The following is a 17,379-nucleotide window of genomic DNA, read 5'->3' on the forward strand; positions in this document are numbered from 1 at the left end:
TTTGAAGTCCAGTATAAAGTGAACAGGTTTGAGGAATGCATCCCTATTTAATTCTCTGGGGAATGCCACTCCTAACATTTCAGGTTTTATGGAATTTATTGTATAGGATTTACAAGGAGCAGTTTTTTAAAAAGAACAAAGGATATACGTGAGGGTTGAGAATCTTTATGTCAAAGGAAAAATTTTATTATACATCCCGCAGATAAGGGAGGAGGAACTGTGCTTTTGAATAAACAAGATTATCTGAATGAGATGAATCTTTTGTCGGATAAGGAAACGTATTCCATCCTTACCATCCAAAACTGGGCACTTAAACCCTCCTCGTGACCAGACCAATTTTCAGCTTTCGGTGCTCTCACACTTTGAATAACAATTACTCAGTCATTTAATACTGTACCCAAATACATTTTTTGTCATTTTATCCATACAAATAGAGCTTTCTTTTGGTGGTATTTAATCACCTCTTTTTATTTTTTGCGCTATAAATTAAAAAAGATCAAAAATTTTGAAAAAAAACAAATTTTTCTTTGTTTCTGTGATAAAATTTTGCAAATTATAATTTTTTCTTCATACATTTTGGCCACAATTTATACTGCTAGATATATTTGTTAAAAATAACCCAAATTAGTGGATATTATTTGGTCTTTGTGAAAGTTAGAGAGTTTACAAGCTGTGGTGCAAATCATAAAAAATTGATCACACCTGATGTGCTGGTGGCCTATATCATTTCTTGTGACCCAAACAAGCCAGGAAAGTTCAAATAACCCCTTTTTTGAAAGTAGACATTCCAAGGTATTTAGTAAGAGGCATGGTGAGCTTTTTGATGATGTCATTTTTTCCCACAATTCTTTGCAAAATTAAGAATTTTTATTTTCCACAAAATTGCCATTGTAATAGGCTATTTCTCTCACATGGCATGTGTATACCACAAATGACACCCCAAAATACATTCTGCTACTCCTCCTGAGTACTATGATACCACATGTGTGGGACTTTTCCACAGCCTAGCCACTTAGAGAGGCCCAACATGCAGGGAGCACCATCGCGTGTTCTAGGAGCATAAATTACCCATCTAAGTTGTTGAGACTACCTATTACACTTTTGAAGACCCTGGAGCACCAGGACAATGACATGTGACACTGACGTGGCACTGATGACAGGTGGTACTGATACGTGGCACTGATGACACGTAACACTGATGTGGCACTGATGACAGATGGCACTAATATGTGGCACTGATGACACGTAGTACTGATGACATATGCCACTAATACGTGGCACTGATAACAGATGGCACTAATACCTGGCACTGATGACATGTGATACTAATGACAGATGGCACTGATAAGTGGCACTGATGACACGTGACACTTATAACAGATGGCACGTGATACTGACAGGTGGCACTGATACATGGCACTGATGACAGATGGCACGTGACCCTGATGTGGCACTGATGACAGATGGCACTAATACGTGGCACTGGGGACAGATGGCACTGACAGGAGGCATTGGGGACAGATGGCAGTGGGGACAGATGGCACTGACATGTACTGTGGACCCTTTATTTCCGTTTTTTTTTTTTACACTGACCGCTGCAGCCGTTTGTCTCTCCCTCCTCACACGCCGTCTCTGTGTGAGGAGGGAGAGCCAGTAATGAGAGATGATCTCATATGTTTACATATGAGATCATCTCTCATTGGAAGCTCCGATCGTGCTGTAAACGGCTGCTGTGATTGGCCATTTACAGCGATCTGTGGCTGGTTGTGTCCAAGGCACACAGGCAGCACAGAATTTCCCCAATGCACGCTCACGGAAGTAAACAGGAGGACGTCCAGGGACACCCTCCCGGCAATTGGTGTCCGCGGTGTAGCCACCTTTCGGCTATAGCATGGGCGCCTAGTGGTTAAAAGAAACCCTACTAATCTATAAACAAGACAACTGAATAATATGATCCAGGATGGATATAGAAAGGGTATAATCACTAAAAAGGAGCAAGAATTCCTAATTCCCTTGGCACCCAGGAAGCCTATTATTTATTATTTACCAAAAGTACACAAAAAAAGTTACACCCACCAGGCCAACCTATAGTTAGTGGCATAGATTCAGTCACATCCCATATAGGGAAATTTGTAGCTCACGTTCTGCATCCCTTAGTGACTATAACACCAGCCTTTTTAAAAGATTCTATGCAAATTATTAAGGAAATATCAGCTATCACTTTAGAGGAAGATACACTGCTGGTGACAGCAGATGTTTATTCCTTATACACTATCATCTATCATTCCACATATGATAGGGTATCAAGCAGCTAAATACTTTCTTACAAAAGATACATCTTTAGGTGTTTTACAGAGAGAGTTTATTCTGAAGATGTTGCAATTCTCTATGGAACATAACAATTTTTTCTATGGAGGAGAATATTATTTACAGCAAACTGGCATGGTGATGGGGGCTAAATTTGCCCCCAGCCTCGTCAATCTTTTTATGGCACTTTGGGAAAATTATTTTCTTTTTTGCCTGAGAAATATCCACCAGACTTAAAGATTGCGGTTCACAAGCGCAAACCATCCAACTTGAAGGAGCTGGAGCAGTTTTGCAAGGAGGAATGGGCAACAATCCCAGTGGTAAGATGTGTCAAGCTCTTCCTTCGCCTTAGTCTCTGTGATGTTGATGATCTCCTGCGTTCCTGTTAAAAGACTTGCTTGGCTGACATCCCTTCTGGCTCCAGATCCTGCTTGCTGTTTTACTACGCTCATCTCCGGCTCCCTGACGTTTGCCATGTCTGACTATCAGTTCCGGTTCCTGAACTTTGGCTATGTTTTGACATGTGAAATGTGAGGGGTGTACTCACTTTTGTGAGATACTGTATATATATATATATATATATATATATATATATATATATATAATATATATATATATATATATATAAAATCAAATCTTTATGTATAACTTTTGGATTTGTAATATTTTTCTTCCTGTAGAAATTGGATTATAAAGCAGACTATTGGAAAACGTTTATATTTCATATACATTTTTAAAAAATTGTATATATGATTTAATTATGTATTGTGTATTGTAGCACATATGGGTTCAACAAAAAACTTGTAGATATGTTTGCTGATGGAATGACACGGCACAGGAAGAGACTTGAATGGCCCATCCGGTGTCTCTACTGCTTAATGAGTATTTAATGTGTGGTGTGTGATGTCTGGGACGAGCCTCCGGTCTTTTCTTTTTGTTTTTGAGCACATGTTGGACTTTTTTTGATACAATATATTTTTTTTTTCGGACACTATGTTTGATTTATTTGTGTTCACTGTAATAATTGGGTAATGCGCTTACACTGTATATTTTCTCTCACATTTTTGCTAGCTAAAGTATCCAGGCTTAACCACTTCAGCTCCAGAAGATTTTACCCCCTTCCTGGCCAGAGCACTTTTTGCGATTGGGCACTGCGTCATTTTAAATGACAATTGCGGGGTCGTGCGATGTGGTTCCCAAACAAAATTGACTTCTTTTTTTTCCCACAAATAGAGCTTTCGTTTGGTAGTATTTGATCACCTCTGCGGTTTTTATTTTTTGCGCTATAAACAAAAAAATAGCGAAAATTTTGAAAAAAAACGCATTATTTTTTTACTTTTTGCTATAACGAATATCCCCAAAAAATATATAAAAAAAAAATTTTTTTTCCTCAGTGTAGGCTGATACATATTCTTCTACATATTTTTGGTAAAAAAAATTGCAATAAGCGTTTATTGATTGGTTTGCTCAAAAGTTATAGCGTCTACAAAATGGGGATAGTTTTATGGCATTTTTATTGATTTTTTTTTTTTTTACTAGTAATGGCGGCGATCAGTGATTTTTATTGTGACTGCGATAAATAATGGCGGACACATCGGACAATTTTGAAGCAGTTAAGCAGCAGCACCTTCAGGATAATAATCGATTTCTACGATAAGCGCAAATATAAATTTATTACACGGGGAGTTTTTTGCGGTAGAGAGGGGGACTAGATAGGCTTGCCCCTTCTCTCCTCTCCTCTTTGTGGTAGCCATAGAACCTCTGGCTACAGCTATTCTATCACACCCTGATGTTAAAGATTATACAGTTGGGAACACTACATACAAACTAATAGACATGTGCAATTCATTTAGTACCAAATTCGTTTTTTAACAAATTTAGACAAATTCATTAATTCAGAAATTTCGAATTTCCGAATATTTGGAATTTCCAAAATTCAAAAATCCGACAATTCAAAATTTTGGAAATTCGCAAATTCTAAAATTCGGAAATCCAAAAATAAAAATGAAAATCAGAAAATTCGAAAGAACGAAACTCCGATAATAACAAAAATCCCAAAATTAAAAAAAACTTGAAAATCTGAAATAATAACTTGTCTATTACTAACTATTAAAAATATAGGTATTGGAATTTCCTTTCAAATTTGTCTGCTAGTGAACGCAACAAATACAATTTTATCCGAAATTACGAATTATCCATAATAACAAATGCCTTATCTAAATGAATGTAACGTAACAAATAATAATAAATAATAATAAAAATGTATTATTATTTATTATTATTCAGTTTCATTCCATTTGTTTAGATGCGGCATTGTTTATTTCAGATAATTCATAACTTCAGATAAATTTGTATTCGTTACGTTCACTAACAGCCAAATTTGAAATTAAATTCCAATACCTATAATTTAATAGTTAGTTATTATTTCAAATTTTTGGATTTTTGGAAATTCTTTCCAACTTTCTTTTTCCAACTTTCCGCTCTTATTTTTGGATTTTAGAATTTTTGGATATCCGAATTTCCGAATTTTCAAATGTCCGAATTTTCAAATGTCCGAATTTTCAAATGTCCGAATTTTCAAATGTCCGAATTTTCAAATGTCCGAATTTTCAAATGTCCGAATTTTAGAATTTCCGAATTTTAGAATTTCCAAATTGCAAATTTTCAATTTTTCAAATTGCAAATTTACGAATTGTAAATTTTCGAATTTACTAATTAAAAAAAAAAAAAAAAATGAATGAAATGAAAACTAACACATTTTTTGGCAGTGCACATGTCTACAAACTAAGCATGTATGCAGATGACATGTTTTTATTTCTCACCCAACCAATTATTGCTTTATCTAATTTGTTACAAACTTTACAATCTTTTGCAAAGATATCAGGTTTAACGGTCAACATTTCAAAATCCATAGGAATGCCAAATAATATTCCTCCCTAATATTCCTCCCTCACAATTTAACACATTACGCAGTTCATTCCTATTTATATGGTCAATGGGGTCACACCTATGCAAATTGAAAGAGGGTTTCCCCACATCCAATTCGCATAGCAGGAGAATGTGCCTGGCTCTCTATGGAACCGGTTCACATACCGTGTCTTTGGCTGTTCGGGGCCAAATTCAGGCATTGATTCATTCCCGAAATGGAGAACAGAGAGCACAGCATTCCTCTGTGATCCTCAGCCGCCTCCAGTGTGAACTGGAACAGCTGTGAGCTGTGAACAGGCGCCAATCATAGCAGAGGACAGGAGGAGGACGGGAGAAGACATCGAGGACTCGGAGGGAGCATGGACATCTCCGTAAGCCAAGACAGGTAAGTGCGTGGGGAACACTGACAGCAATTGATGGGGCCCAGTAGCGGCAATTGATGGCACAGTAGCGGCAATTGATGGACAAGTAGCAGCAATTGATGGGCACACTGGCAGCAATTGATGGGACACAGAGGCAGCAACTGATGGAGCACAGTGGCAGCAATTGATGAGCACACTGGCAGCAATTGATAGGTACAGTAGCTGCGTTTGATGGCACAGGGGTGGAAATTTATGGCTACAGTGGTTGTGTTTGATGGCACAGTGGCTGCGCTTGATGGGTACCAAGGCTGCACTTGATGGGCATGGTGGCTGCGCTTGATGGGCACTGTGGCTGCGCGGGATGGGCACAGTGGCTGCAATTGATGGGTTTTTTGTTTTTTTCAGTTTGTTTGCACCCTCCCCCCCCCCCCCCACCCCCAAAAATCCCAACTCCAGCTTCTTTTCCTCCCTGCCCTAATTTTCTTAAAGTCCACCTCCAGTAATGTGCTGTAAATTAGTAAGGAAGGCAAAGCACTAACATCTGATGGCTACATTCACCTTGGCGATTAGGGCTGGTATGAATAGTAGCAGCAGGTATTAGAGATTCCTGTGGCAGCTGTTAGCGAGTAGGTGCGGCAGCAGGCCTCCTTCACTATAATGACATTTTACCAGGGGCCACAGCTATTCGTTCCTCTCTGAATAGCCAATGATTACCTGTGCTGATCGCTGCTGGACACCGGACTGGCAAAATGTCAATAAAGTGAAGGGGGCCAGCAGCCACACCTAGCTGCTGAGAGCCACATCAGGAGCTGTTACAATTCGCACCAGCTCTAATCACCACTGTGAAAGTAGCCTAAGGCCCCTTTTGAAAAGTCCTGCATGCTGCATATTTGGTGCGGTGTTGAAAAACCACATAAAAAATGCAGCTTTCCATTCAAGTTTTTGGTGGGTTTTTGAGTCACATGTCTATTTTTCACAGGTACAGGCAACCCAAAAACGCACCAGAACGCACAGGAAACACAGAAGAATCTTGCTGCTTGTAGATTTTGCTGCAGAGTAGTGTGAAAGGGCCCTAAATAGTCCTGTTCCTTCCCCAGCTAAGTAGACGGGGCCCAGAGAAGTTTTTTTTTTCTAATTGCTGCAAACCATGAGGTTACTCAGAAATTTCCCAAAGTAAACATTAATAGTCCTGTTACTGTGCCCAGTTATCTACTGAATTGACAGAAAATACTGGAATGGCTGAAAAGACGTAGGGCTCATTTACACATGTAGGGCCCTCTGAAGAGCAATCCACATTTGGATTGCTTTTCAGAAGGCATTTGACAGGCAGAAGATGTTATATCACTTCCTCATTACATTTGATTAACTGGAATGGGTTAAGCGATCAGTAGTTAGGGTTGCCACCTGTCGGAGATTCACCCAGACAGTCCAGGTTTTCAATCGTGTCCACTCTCATACTGGTGCCGTCCACTACTCTACTTCTACCATCCACTGTCCACTTTTCATATAATTACAGTGTACAGTGTAAAATGCTTTTGTTTTATTTAACCCCTTCCCGCCGAGCGTACGTAGATCTGCATACTCGGCTTCCGGGGGGTATACGTCGGCTCTGGCTGCTGGGGAGGAACTGGAACGAAGCCGTAATCGGCTTCGTTCCAGTCTCCTCATCGTAAACACGGAAGCGACGTCATGACTTCCCGTTTACTCGGCTGCCAATGGCGCCGGTTTAAAAAAAATATCCGGTATTCAGAATCGCCGTTTTCGGCGATCTGAATACATTGAAGTGTAAAGGAGGGGTGGGGGGGTCTTTTAGACCCCCGATCCCTCCATAAAGAGGACCTGTCACCACCTATTACTGTCACAAGGGATGTTTACATTCCTTGTGACAGCAATAAAAGTGATCAAATTTTATTGTATTTTTTTAAAACAATTTAGTCATTTTAAAATAAATAAAATAAATAAAAAAAATAAAAAAAAATTTTTCAAAGCGCCCGCCGTCCCCACGAGCTCGCGAAGCAAAGAAAACGCATACGGAAGTCGCGCCCGCGTATGTAAACGGTGTTCAAATCACACATGTGAGGTATCGCCGCGATCGTCAGAGCGAGAGCAATAATTCTAGCAGTAGACCTCCTCTGTAACGCTAACCTGGTAACCGTAAAAAAATGTTAAAGCGTCGCCTATTGAGATTTTTAGGTACCGTACTTTGTCGTCAATCTACAAGTGCGCGCAATTATTAAGTGTGACATGTTTGGTATCTATTTACTCGGCGTAACATTATCTTTCACATTACGCAAAAAAATTGGGCTAATTTTACTGTTTTGTTTTTTTTTTATTCATGAAAGTGTCCCTTTTCCCAAAAAGTTGCGTTTAAAACACCACTGCGCAAATACCGTGTGACATAAAATATTGCAACAATCGCCGTTTTATTCTCTAGAGCCTCTGCTAAAAAAATATATATAATGTTTGGGGGTTCCAAGTAATTTTCTAGCAAAAAATATGGATTTTAACTTGTAAACACCAAATTCCAAAAATAGGCTTAGTCATGAAAGGGTTAAACATGCCACTATAAGCCCTCCACACTGTTAATACAATTTGGACACACCTAAATGTTCGCCAAGGCGTGCACTGCATAGCATGTCACATTACTATTAAAATGTTTGGGTTTGGCTTGAAGAAAAGGTGGCAACCCTAGTGTGAACACCTATGCAATCGATTCTGCTGCAGACCAAAAAAAGGGTCCTGTGCAAGTCCTGGACCAGATGCGATGCAAATTCACCAATACAATCTGTATGGCTGAGTTCGCATCACACAGATATCGCATGTGATTTGCACTGCAGTGCCAGGTAAATGACACCTGATGTTGGACAGCACAGGAGTGTGAACTGGCCCTTAGCCCCCTTTTACACTTGTGCAACTTGTCTTGCAACTCCTGCATCCATAGACCTCAAGATTACACAGGCAAAATCACAAGCCTTTCAATACACATATATATATATATATATATATATATATATATATATATATATATATATATATATATATATATATATATATAATTTATTTATTTATTTATATTTATTAGGGATGAGCTCAGGCGTGTTCGCATACACCACATACAGAGCCCACCAGGAAGTCGGCGCAGCGCTGCGCTAATCACAGGCAGTGGGGCAATGTCTCACTGCCTGTGATTAGCGCAGCGCTGCGCCGACTTCCTGGCGGGCTCTGCATGTGGTGTATGCGAACACGCCTGAGCTCATCCCTAATATATATATTTAATAGAAAGGAACTCTCAATTAAATTTGCTTAGTACTTACTGATTTACATCAGCTGAACAAATGCAGTGAGTGATGTGTGCACATGGGTCAGAAGAAAATGTGTGGTAATGCCAAATAAACAAATCAATGAACCCCACCCACACCAAATCTAACTACCACATCCACCCCCACATTAAGTAAGCACAAGTACATATCCTACATTTACCCGGCAAATAAGCAGTGCCTTCTCTTCACTAAAGAGGGACCTCGCCATGTCCACTTAGATGGAGATCTTGACCAGCACAGGAAATTCCAGGTGATTACAATGACTCATTTCCAGGTCAGAAGGTGAAACCACGCTCATTTGATCACAACCACGATTAGAAATTTTTATTTTCAGATATGCGAATTTGTATTTCTATACATATAATGATATTTGAAGGCAAATTTAAGGGAGTTTGATAAGAAATGTCCCCAAGGTGTTCTGTTGTGTTGAGGTCAGGACTCTGTGCAGGCCAGTCAAGATCCTCCACCCCAAACTCGCTCATCCATGTCTTTATGGACCTTGCTTTGTGCACTGGTCCAAATCATTTGGTGGAGGGGGGATTATGGTGTGGGATTGTTTTTCCAGGGATTGTTCTTGGCCTCTAAGTTCCAGCGAAGGGAACTCCTTAAGGCATTAGCATACCAAGACATTTTGGAGAGTTTCATGCTCCCAAATTTGTGGTAACAATTTGGGGATGGCCTCTTCCTGTTCCAACATGACTGCACACCAGTGCATAAATTAACGCCCATAAATACATGGATGAGGGAGTTTGGGGTGGAGGACCGTGACTGGCCAGCACAGAGTCCTGACCTCAACCCGATAGAACACCTTTTGGCTTAATTGGAGACTGCGAGCCAGGCCTTCTCATCCAACATCAGTGCCATATCTCGCAAATGCGCTTCTGGAAGAATGTTCAAACATACCCATAGACACACTAAACCTTGTGGATAGCCTTCCCAAAAGCTGTTATAGGTTCAAAGGGTGGGCTAAATCAAATTTTAACCCTACGGACTAATACTGGTCTGCCTTTAAAGTTCATGTGTGTGTAAAGGCAGTTGTCCCAATACTTTTGGCTAGATAGTGTATCTGGCAAGATTTACAATGGTGGTGGAACCCTCCTATTCATAAATACTACATTTAGACATAATTTTAGGATCTGAGTCAGTAGTTATGTTTGACAACATAGGAGGATGAGACAAATGTGAAGTGGGATGTTTGGGATTCAAACCCAGACCTTCATGGATGCTAAACAGAGGTTCTAACCTGTAAGCCACAGAGCTGCTACATGTGAATTGCTCCTACATAGGGATTGGTGCACATTTCGCCTGAGCATATGTTCCGGCCAAACTTTGGTTGTTCAGACATTAAACAACGCACATTATGAGGTGTCCGCGGCAAAATCAAAAGCCGTGGAACCCCGGTAAAGTCTATGGGATACTAAGATGTAAAACCAAAAGTGCTCATTTTAACCACTTGCTGACCAGCCACTGTCATTATACTGCAGCAGGTCAGCACGATCACACAAACCGTTGCAGCTATACGTCGGCCCCTTTTAAGTGGGATAGCAGGGGGTGCCGATGCTTGTGATCACTGGTACGATCGCGGGCACAAGAGACAGATCAGGAACATGTGTGTGTAAACATACACACATCCCAGTTCTGTGAGGAAATGAGAGACGGTGAGTTCCTATAAGCTGGGAATCTCATCTCCTATAGTCAGTCCCATCCCCACAGTTCCCTTGATCACCCTCTAGTGTTAACCGCTTCCCTGCCAGTGACATTTATACAATAATCAGTGCATTTTTATAGCACTGATCACTGTATAATTGTCAATCGACCCAAAAATGTGTCAAAAGTGTCTGATGTGTTCGCCATAATGTCGCTGAGGAAAAAAACCTAGCTTTTTAAAAAAATAAAATAAATTTGGGGCTATCACAGCAAAAAATTTAAAATATTGTTGTTTTTTTCAAAATTGGTGCTTTTTTTGTTTATAGTGCAAAAAATTAAAAACGCAGATATGGTCAAATACCACCAATATAAAGCTCTATTTGTGGGGAAAAAAAAGGACATCAATTTTGTTTGGGTGCAGTATCGCACGGCCGCGCAATTGTCAGTTAAAGCGACGCAGTGCCATATCGCAAAAAATGGCCTGGTCATTGAGCTGTGGTACTGTTCTAAACATGGGAAAACTGGACCAATTTACAGGCATACTGTAGACTCCCCTTAGGCACAAGATTTAAAGGAAATTTTCATTTTTATTGTTTCACTTTAAGCATTAATAAAATCGCTGATCCCCAAAAAAGTCAGTTTTTAAAACTTTTTTGTTTGCATTGATCCATGTCCCCTGGGGCAGGACCCGGGTCCCCAAACACTTTTTATGACAATAACTTGCATATAAGCCTTTAAAATGAGCATGTTTTATGGAAAATGGCACCCTTGACAATATAGTTTCATAGTTCATAGTTAGTAAGGTTGAATAAAGACACCAGTCCATCCAGTTCAACCTGAGTAAGTGTCTACAATTGTCCCTATCACTGTACATTGCACACTCACATTGGTCCCTACCTTCAAGGCGCCCACAATCCAAGGTCCCCATTCATATACTGGGGCCAATTTTGGACAGAAGCCAATTAACCTACCTGCATGTCTTTGGATTGTGGGAGGAAACTGGAGTACCCAGCGGAAACCCACACAGGCACAGGGAGAACATGCAAACTCCAGGCAGGTAGTGTTGTGGTTGGGATTTGAACCAACAACCCTTATTACTGCTAGGTGAGAGTGCTAACCACTACACCACTGTGCCGCCCAATATGAATACAACAAGCAGTAAAACTACATTATTTGATGTCGTGTCTTACCACAGGTATGGCCATACCAAACTGCGCCTTTGCTTCATTACAGAATCCATAAGGTACCAGTTGGCGAAACAATCTGTTAATTCCACGAGGTTTGTCTGATAGAGGAGAGGTCTCCTTGGCTTCCTCTTTGTGTCTTGTCATAGTTTTTGGATATTCTCACTGATAGATTTAAGATGTTGTAGATCTCTTACACTAAAGAATCTAGTCAAAGGTGAACTGTGTACTGACACACTGAGCATTTGATAAGGCTTAGCCTGGAGAGATGAAGTGTTAGGGAATTCTTCTGCATAGTTCACAGATTACACTCAATGGGAGGAGAACACATGGTAACCTGATCATCAAGAAATGCATATCAGTGATCTCTCTAAGGAAAAGATATAAAGCAGTTGATGGGCAACTACATTTTTATCTAGGCATGGATGCATTGTTAAAAAATTTATATTTTCTTAGTTAAAACTGAAAATTTGTAAAAAAAACTAAAAAACTAAAAAAAAAAAGACCTTCTAGCACACTATTCTTCTTCTGATCTACTAATGCACGGAGCTGACACATGGAATTACAACTAGATGGCTAACATTGGTGTTATATTTTTACCCCAAGATGTTACAGCACCTTAACAGAAGAATATGTTAATCGTTGCCGAAAAACTATTTGGTCATAGTAGTGGGCCCTTTTTTTTTTATTATCCATTTTCTAAAAGTGACCTAAGGCAATTTGCTTTTTCTGTGAAGCAAAATGTTCTTCTCTCAGTTTTAGGAATATCAAATGTCATTCACCAAACTACTGAGCTTTTGTGCACAAGACATTTGTATCACCGATATATACCTAATGAAACATGGAAATTAGGCTTCTTATAGAAATGTTATTATACGAATAGAAAATAAATTTTTGCAATTTTAAATCCAGATCAACCTAAATGTATCTGAAGTTAAAGCGGGGTTCCACCCTAAAGTGGAACTTCCGCTGATCAGAACCCTCCCCCCTCCGGTGTCACAATTGGCACCTTTCAGGGGGGAGGGGCGTGGAGATACCTGTCAAAGAAAGGGATTTACACCCACTTCCGGGCATTGACTCCCGTGGGAGTCTATGCCTCTTCCTGTCCTGCCGTGCTGTCTGCTGGGACACACACGGGTCTCAGAGACAGCGCGGACAATTCCTATTGCGCTGCGCGACTCGCGCATGCGCAGTAGGGAACCGGGAAGTGAAGCCGATTCGCTTCACTTCCTGATTCCCTCATCTAGAATGGTGGTGGCGGCAGCAGCCGAGAGCCGAGCGATCGATCGGCCTCGGCATCGTTGGACCCCGGGACAGATGAGTGTCCATTTATTAAAAGTCAGCAGCTGTAGTATTTATAGCTGCTGGCTTTTAATATTTTTTTTGTAGGTGGAATCCCTCTTTAAGGATACTAGTTTAGGATATTATTGTCTACTTTTATTGTCATTTACAACAGCAGAGGCAGAAAATAGAATATATATACATACATATATATATATTCCTTTTGAACTTAGCAACAACTAAAGGGGAGCACGTTCACTACCACCATCTCCTAAAATACATTTTTTTTTTTTTTTTTTTTGTGTTTTGTCTTGTTTTGTTTTTGTTTTACTTTATTAAGTTTGAGACACAGGAATATTGTCAGCAACGGGTTATAATATGACAGAACAGACATTGATGTATAGAGAAACAATGTGGGAAGCTCTGTTGTCCATTAAGAGGGATTGAAATGGCTACTATGTAATATATATTATGATATCTCGAAGGTTATGATTAAGACAAATTATGTCAATTTGATGTACCTGAATTGTTGTTAGAAGATGTGTTTTGTTTTTGTTTTTTTTTTCCCCTTTTTTTTTTTATGTGTTTCTTGAGATAAATAAAAGATTTGGGGGAAAAAAGAAAAGAAAATAGAAACTATACATAGTAAAACAACCTTTTCTAGCAGAATTATCTTCCTGTATAGCTAGCCTTCAGCAGAGGTACACCTAGACAGTAAATACAGGTAGACCTTTCCTACCTTAGAAAAAGAATAAGCTATTGTGCTGACTGGAACCCAATCGTCATTAAACAGAACACATAAGAGAGCCAAGAGAGTAGTAAGGAACACTAGGTAAAGTGGATACAGATCCTAATGCATATATATGTGTATGTGCCTCCATCAAGGTGTAACAATTTATTAAAGAAAATAAAAGACAATAAAAATGCACCTATAAATGTCAGCTGCTTAAAGTGATTGTAAAGTCTCATGTTTGTTATTTTTTAAATAAAAAATAAAATAAAAATAGATGTTATACTTACCTGCTCTGTGTAGTGGTTTTGCACAGAGCAGCCTAGATCCTCCACTTCTCGGGTCCCTCTTCTGTGCTCCTGGCCCCTCCCTCCTGTTGAGTGCCCCCACAGCAAGCAGCTTGTTATGGGGCACCTGAGCCGAGCAACAGCTCCCTGTGTCCACTCAGTCATGGAGCTGTGGCCCGGCCCACCCCATTTCTCTCCTCAATGGCTGATTGACTTTGATAGACAGCAGCGGGAGCCAATGGCGCAGCACTGTCTCAGCCAATGAAGAGGGGAGTCCCAGGCAGACAAGAAAATCCTGCAACATTGCTGGAGTTAGATGGGGCTCAAGTAAGTATTAGGGGGGCTGAGGGGGGCTATTGCATGCAGAAGGCTTTTATTTGAATGCATAGAATACATTAAGATAAAAAAAAACTTCTGCCTTTACAATTACATTTTATTTATATCTACCGAATTCAGAGGTTCTGTTACAGGCAGTGAAAGCAACAAAGAACATTTCTCAATGAAGGAAAGGTAGCAGCTCAGCACAGAGTCAAAAGCTATTCACCCCTGGAAGTTCAGCCTTAGCAAGTGGACAAGGCAGCCATGTAGTGAAGATTTCTACAGCATCCAACTGCCTGCATGGCACTAAACTGTAGGGCTACTGTAAATAAAAATGCTTATCATCAGCTTTAGGCCATTTCTAGGCACCTTTTTTATTGGGTTGGATTGTGCAAACCATAAAATATGAAGTATGGGTAAGCATAGTAGATTGGACCACCTTCAATATCAGTTCCAAAGACCAAACATGTTGGCAGAAGGCTTAAAACATGTTTTTTGGAGACCAGAAAATTTACGGCAGCCCATACATGGACAAGTGCCTTTTTTTATGCTGGCGATTGCTGGTTTGCATTTTTAGGTTCTTTTTGGGGCTTTTCCTTGTAGCTTTTTAACACCTTTTTAAACATATTTTTTTTCCTTTCTTCCTTCAGCCTACTAATTAAGGGGAGTGGTTAATTGGTCACAGGTGCTTGAGGCCTATTTAACCTTTTGTCAAACTCATTGTGAGCCTGCTCATCTTTGAGTCTGCTGGAACTCTGTCCAAATGGAACTAGTCTAAGTGGTGAGTTAAAAACAGGAGTTTATAACAGGGGTCACAGTACCTGTGTAGTTTGAGTACCTGAGTGTTTTTATGAGTAGTGTGTGTGGATCAATAGTACTTGTGTATTGTGGGTGCACACTGGTCTGCGAGTACCTGTGTATTGTCTTGTTGAGTATTAGTGTCAGGAAGCTAGTTTAGGTAATTTGGACTGGGTATAATCTCTAATCCTCATTAAATTAATAGGTACGATGCTCGTCGGGTGTGGAGAGGCGACTCGGTGTACATCTTGCGGCATGTATGCATTCCTTGATCATCTGATCTGATGTGCAAAATGTAAGCACATTGTTTCCCAGGAAGCCCAGGTTCTGAACCTGGAGAAGCAACTGTCAGCACTGAGAAGACCCTCCACACTAAAGAAGAGCCAGGAACGTACATGGCAGGGGCCAGCACAGAGGTGGGTGGAGACAAAGAGATGCAGGCACTAGAAAATAGTAGATGGGTGACAGTCAGGAAGGGTAGAGGGGGACATGCCAGGGAGGCTGATCCAGGGCTGGAGCATCCCATAAGCATGCTCCACTGAGTGACATTGGTGAACCCAGTCAGGGACCAGCACTGCTGGAGCTGAGGGACTCTTCTAACTCCTCCAGTGAGAGTAGAGGGGGGGGAGCGAAGGGAAAGGAAAGACAGATTCTGGTTGTAGGGGACTCAATTCTTAGAAGGACAGAGAGGGAAATCTATAACAAAGACCTGAAGCGCCGAACTGTATGTTCTCTACTGGGCGCTTGGGTTCGGCACATCACGGATCTGGTAGACAGATTACTGGGAGGGGCTGGGGAAGACCCAGCTGTCATGGTGCACGTTGGCACCAATGAGAAAATCAGAGGCAGGTGGAGTGTCCTAAATAGTGATGGACGAACTTCCGACGGGACGTTTCGCGAAAGCGAAATGCGAACGGACCCAAACGTTCGCGAAACCGAACGTTCGCCGCGGGCCCCATTGACTTCAATGGGAGGCGAACTTTGCAAACCTTCATGTCGAATTTGCGGCCACGTGGTAATTATTAGGGGGTAAAACGTAGTCCCACCATCTGGACAATGACATAATACATGTATGAGGTGAATTTGGGATCGATAACTACAAGCATTTTTATTTTATTTGGGAAATTGTTCTAACAATTCAGGACTATGGAGCTAATGAAGGCAATGGAGGAGAGGGAAGGTCAGGGACCAGGGTAGGCAAAGAAGAGGGTGCAGGAGATGATCACCAGCAGCGTGACATACCGGAATGACACATGCACCGTGATAGAGGCATCTGACAGCAGCACCGTAATACAGAGCACTGACAGCAGCACCGTGACATACAGCGCTGACAGCAGCACCGTGACATACAGCGCTGACAGCAGCACCGTGACATACAGCGCTGACAGCAGCACCGTGACATACAGCGCTGACAGCAGCACCGTGACATACAGCGCTGACAGCAGCACCGTGACATACAGCGCTGACAGCAGCACCGTGACATACAGCGCTGACAGCAGCACCGTGACATACAGCGCTGACAGCAGCACCGTGACATACAGCGCTGACAGCAGCACCGTGACATACAGCGCTGACAGCAGCACCGTGACATACAGCACTGACAGCAGCACCGTAAGCAGCCCCAGGAGGAAGTCAGCACAGCACAGGGATGGTGTGATCCCCTCATAATAAGAACCCCCAGGAGGAAGTCAGCACAGCACAGGGATAGTGTGATCCCTTCATAATAAGAACCCCCAGGAGGAAGTCAGCACAGCACAGGGATATCATAAGCAGCCCCAGTAGAAATATGACACCGCTCAACCTCTTCAAAGAGGAGGGTAGGGGCATATAGTACGGTGTGCTTTTTTGGGTCAAGGAAGTGAGCCAAATGAATTAAGAAGGTCTGTGTGCTTGATTAAAAAAATAGTTTATAGACATATACATGGTCTACTGGTCACATGTGTTGAATTCCTCCGAGATCCATGCCTCATTCATTTTTAGAAATGTGAGGTAGTTAACACTGTGGTGAGCTAGGCGAGTACGCTTATCGGTCACAATCCCCCCTGCTGCGCTGAACGTCCTTTCGGACAGGACACTGGATGAGGGGCAAGCCAACAGTTCGATTGCAAATTGGGCAAGCTCTGGCCAGAGGTCAAGCCTGCCCACCCAGTAGTCTAGGGGTTCATCACTCCTCAGAGCGTCCACATCGGCCGTTAACCCAATGTAGTCGGACACCTG

The 17,379-nt window shown here is 41.3% G+C and overlaps 1 protein-coding gene across 1 annotated transcript in view; it reads right to left on the reverse strand.

Moving 5' to 3' along the window:
- LOC143983036 (multidrug and toxin extrusion protein 2-like) overlaps nt 1–11,895 on the reverse strand; it is a 447,238-nt gene extending 435,343 nt beyond the window's left edge. Inside the window, exon 1 of the mRNA XM_077482263.1 lies at nt 11,755–11,895. Within this exon, the coding sequence (XP_077338389.1) occupies nt 11,755–11,895 (141 nt within the window). The remainder of the gene's footprint in view (nt 1–11,754) is intronic.
- Between the last annotated feature and the right edge of the window lie 5,484 nt (nt 11,896–17,379).

Source organism: Lithobates pipiens, unplaced genomic scaffold, assembly GCF_037356315.1.
Source record: "Lithobates pipiens isolate NorthernLeopardFrog02 unplaced genomic scaffold, aLitPip1_a1.2 Scaffold_16, whole genome shotgun sequence".
NCBI lineage: Eukaryota > Metazoa > Chordata > Amphibia > Anura > Ranidae > Lithobates > Lithobates pipiens.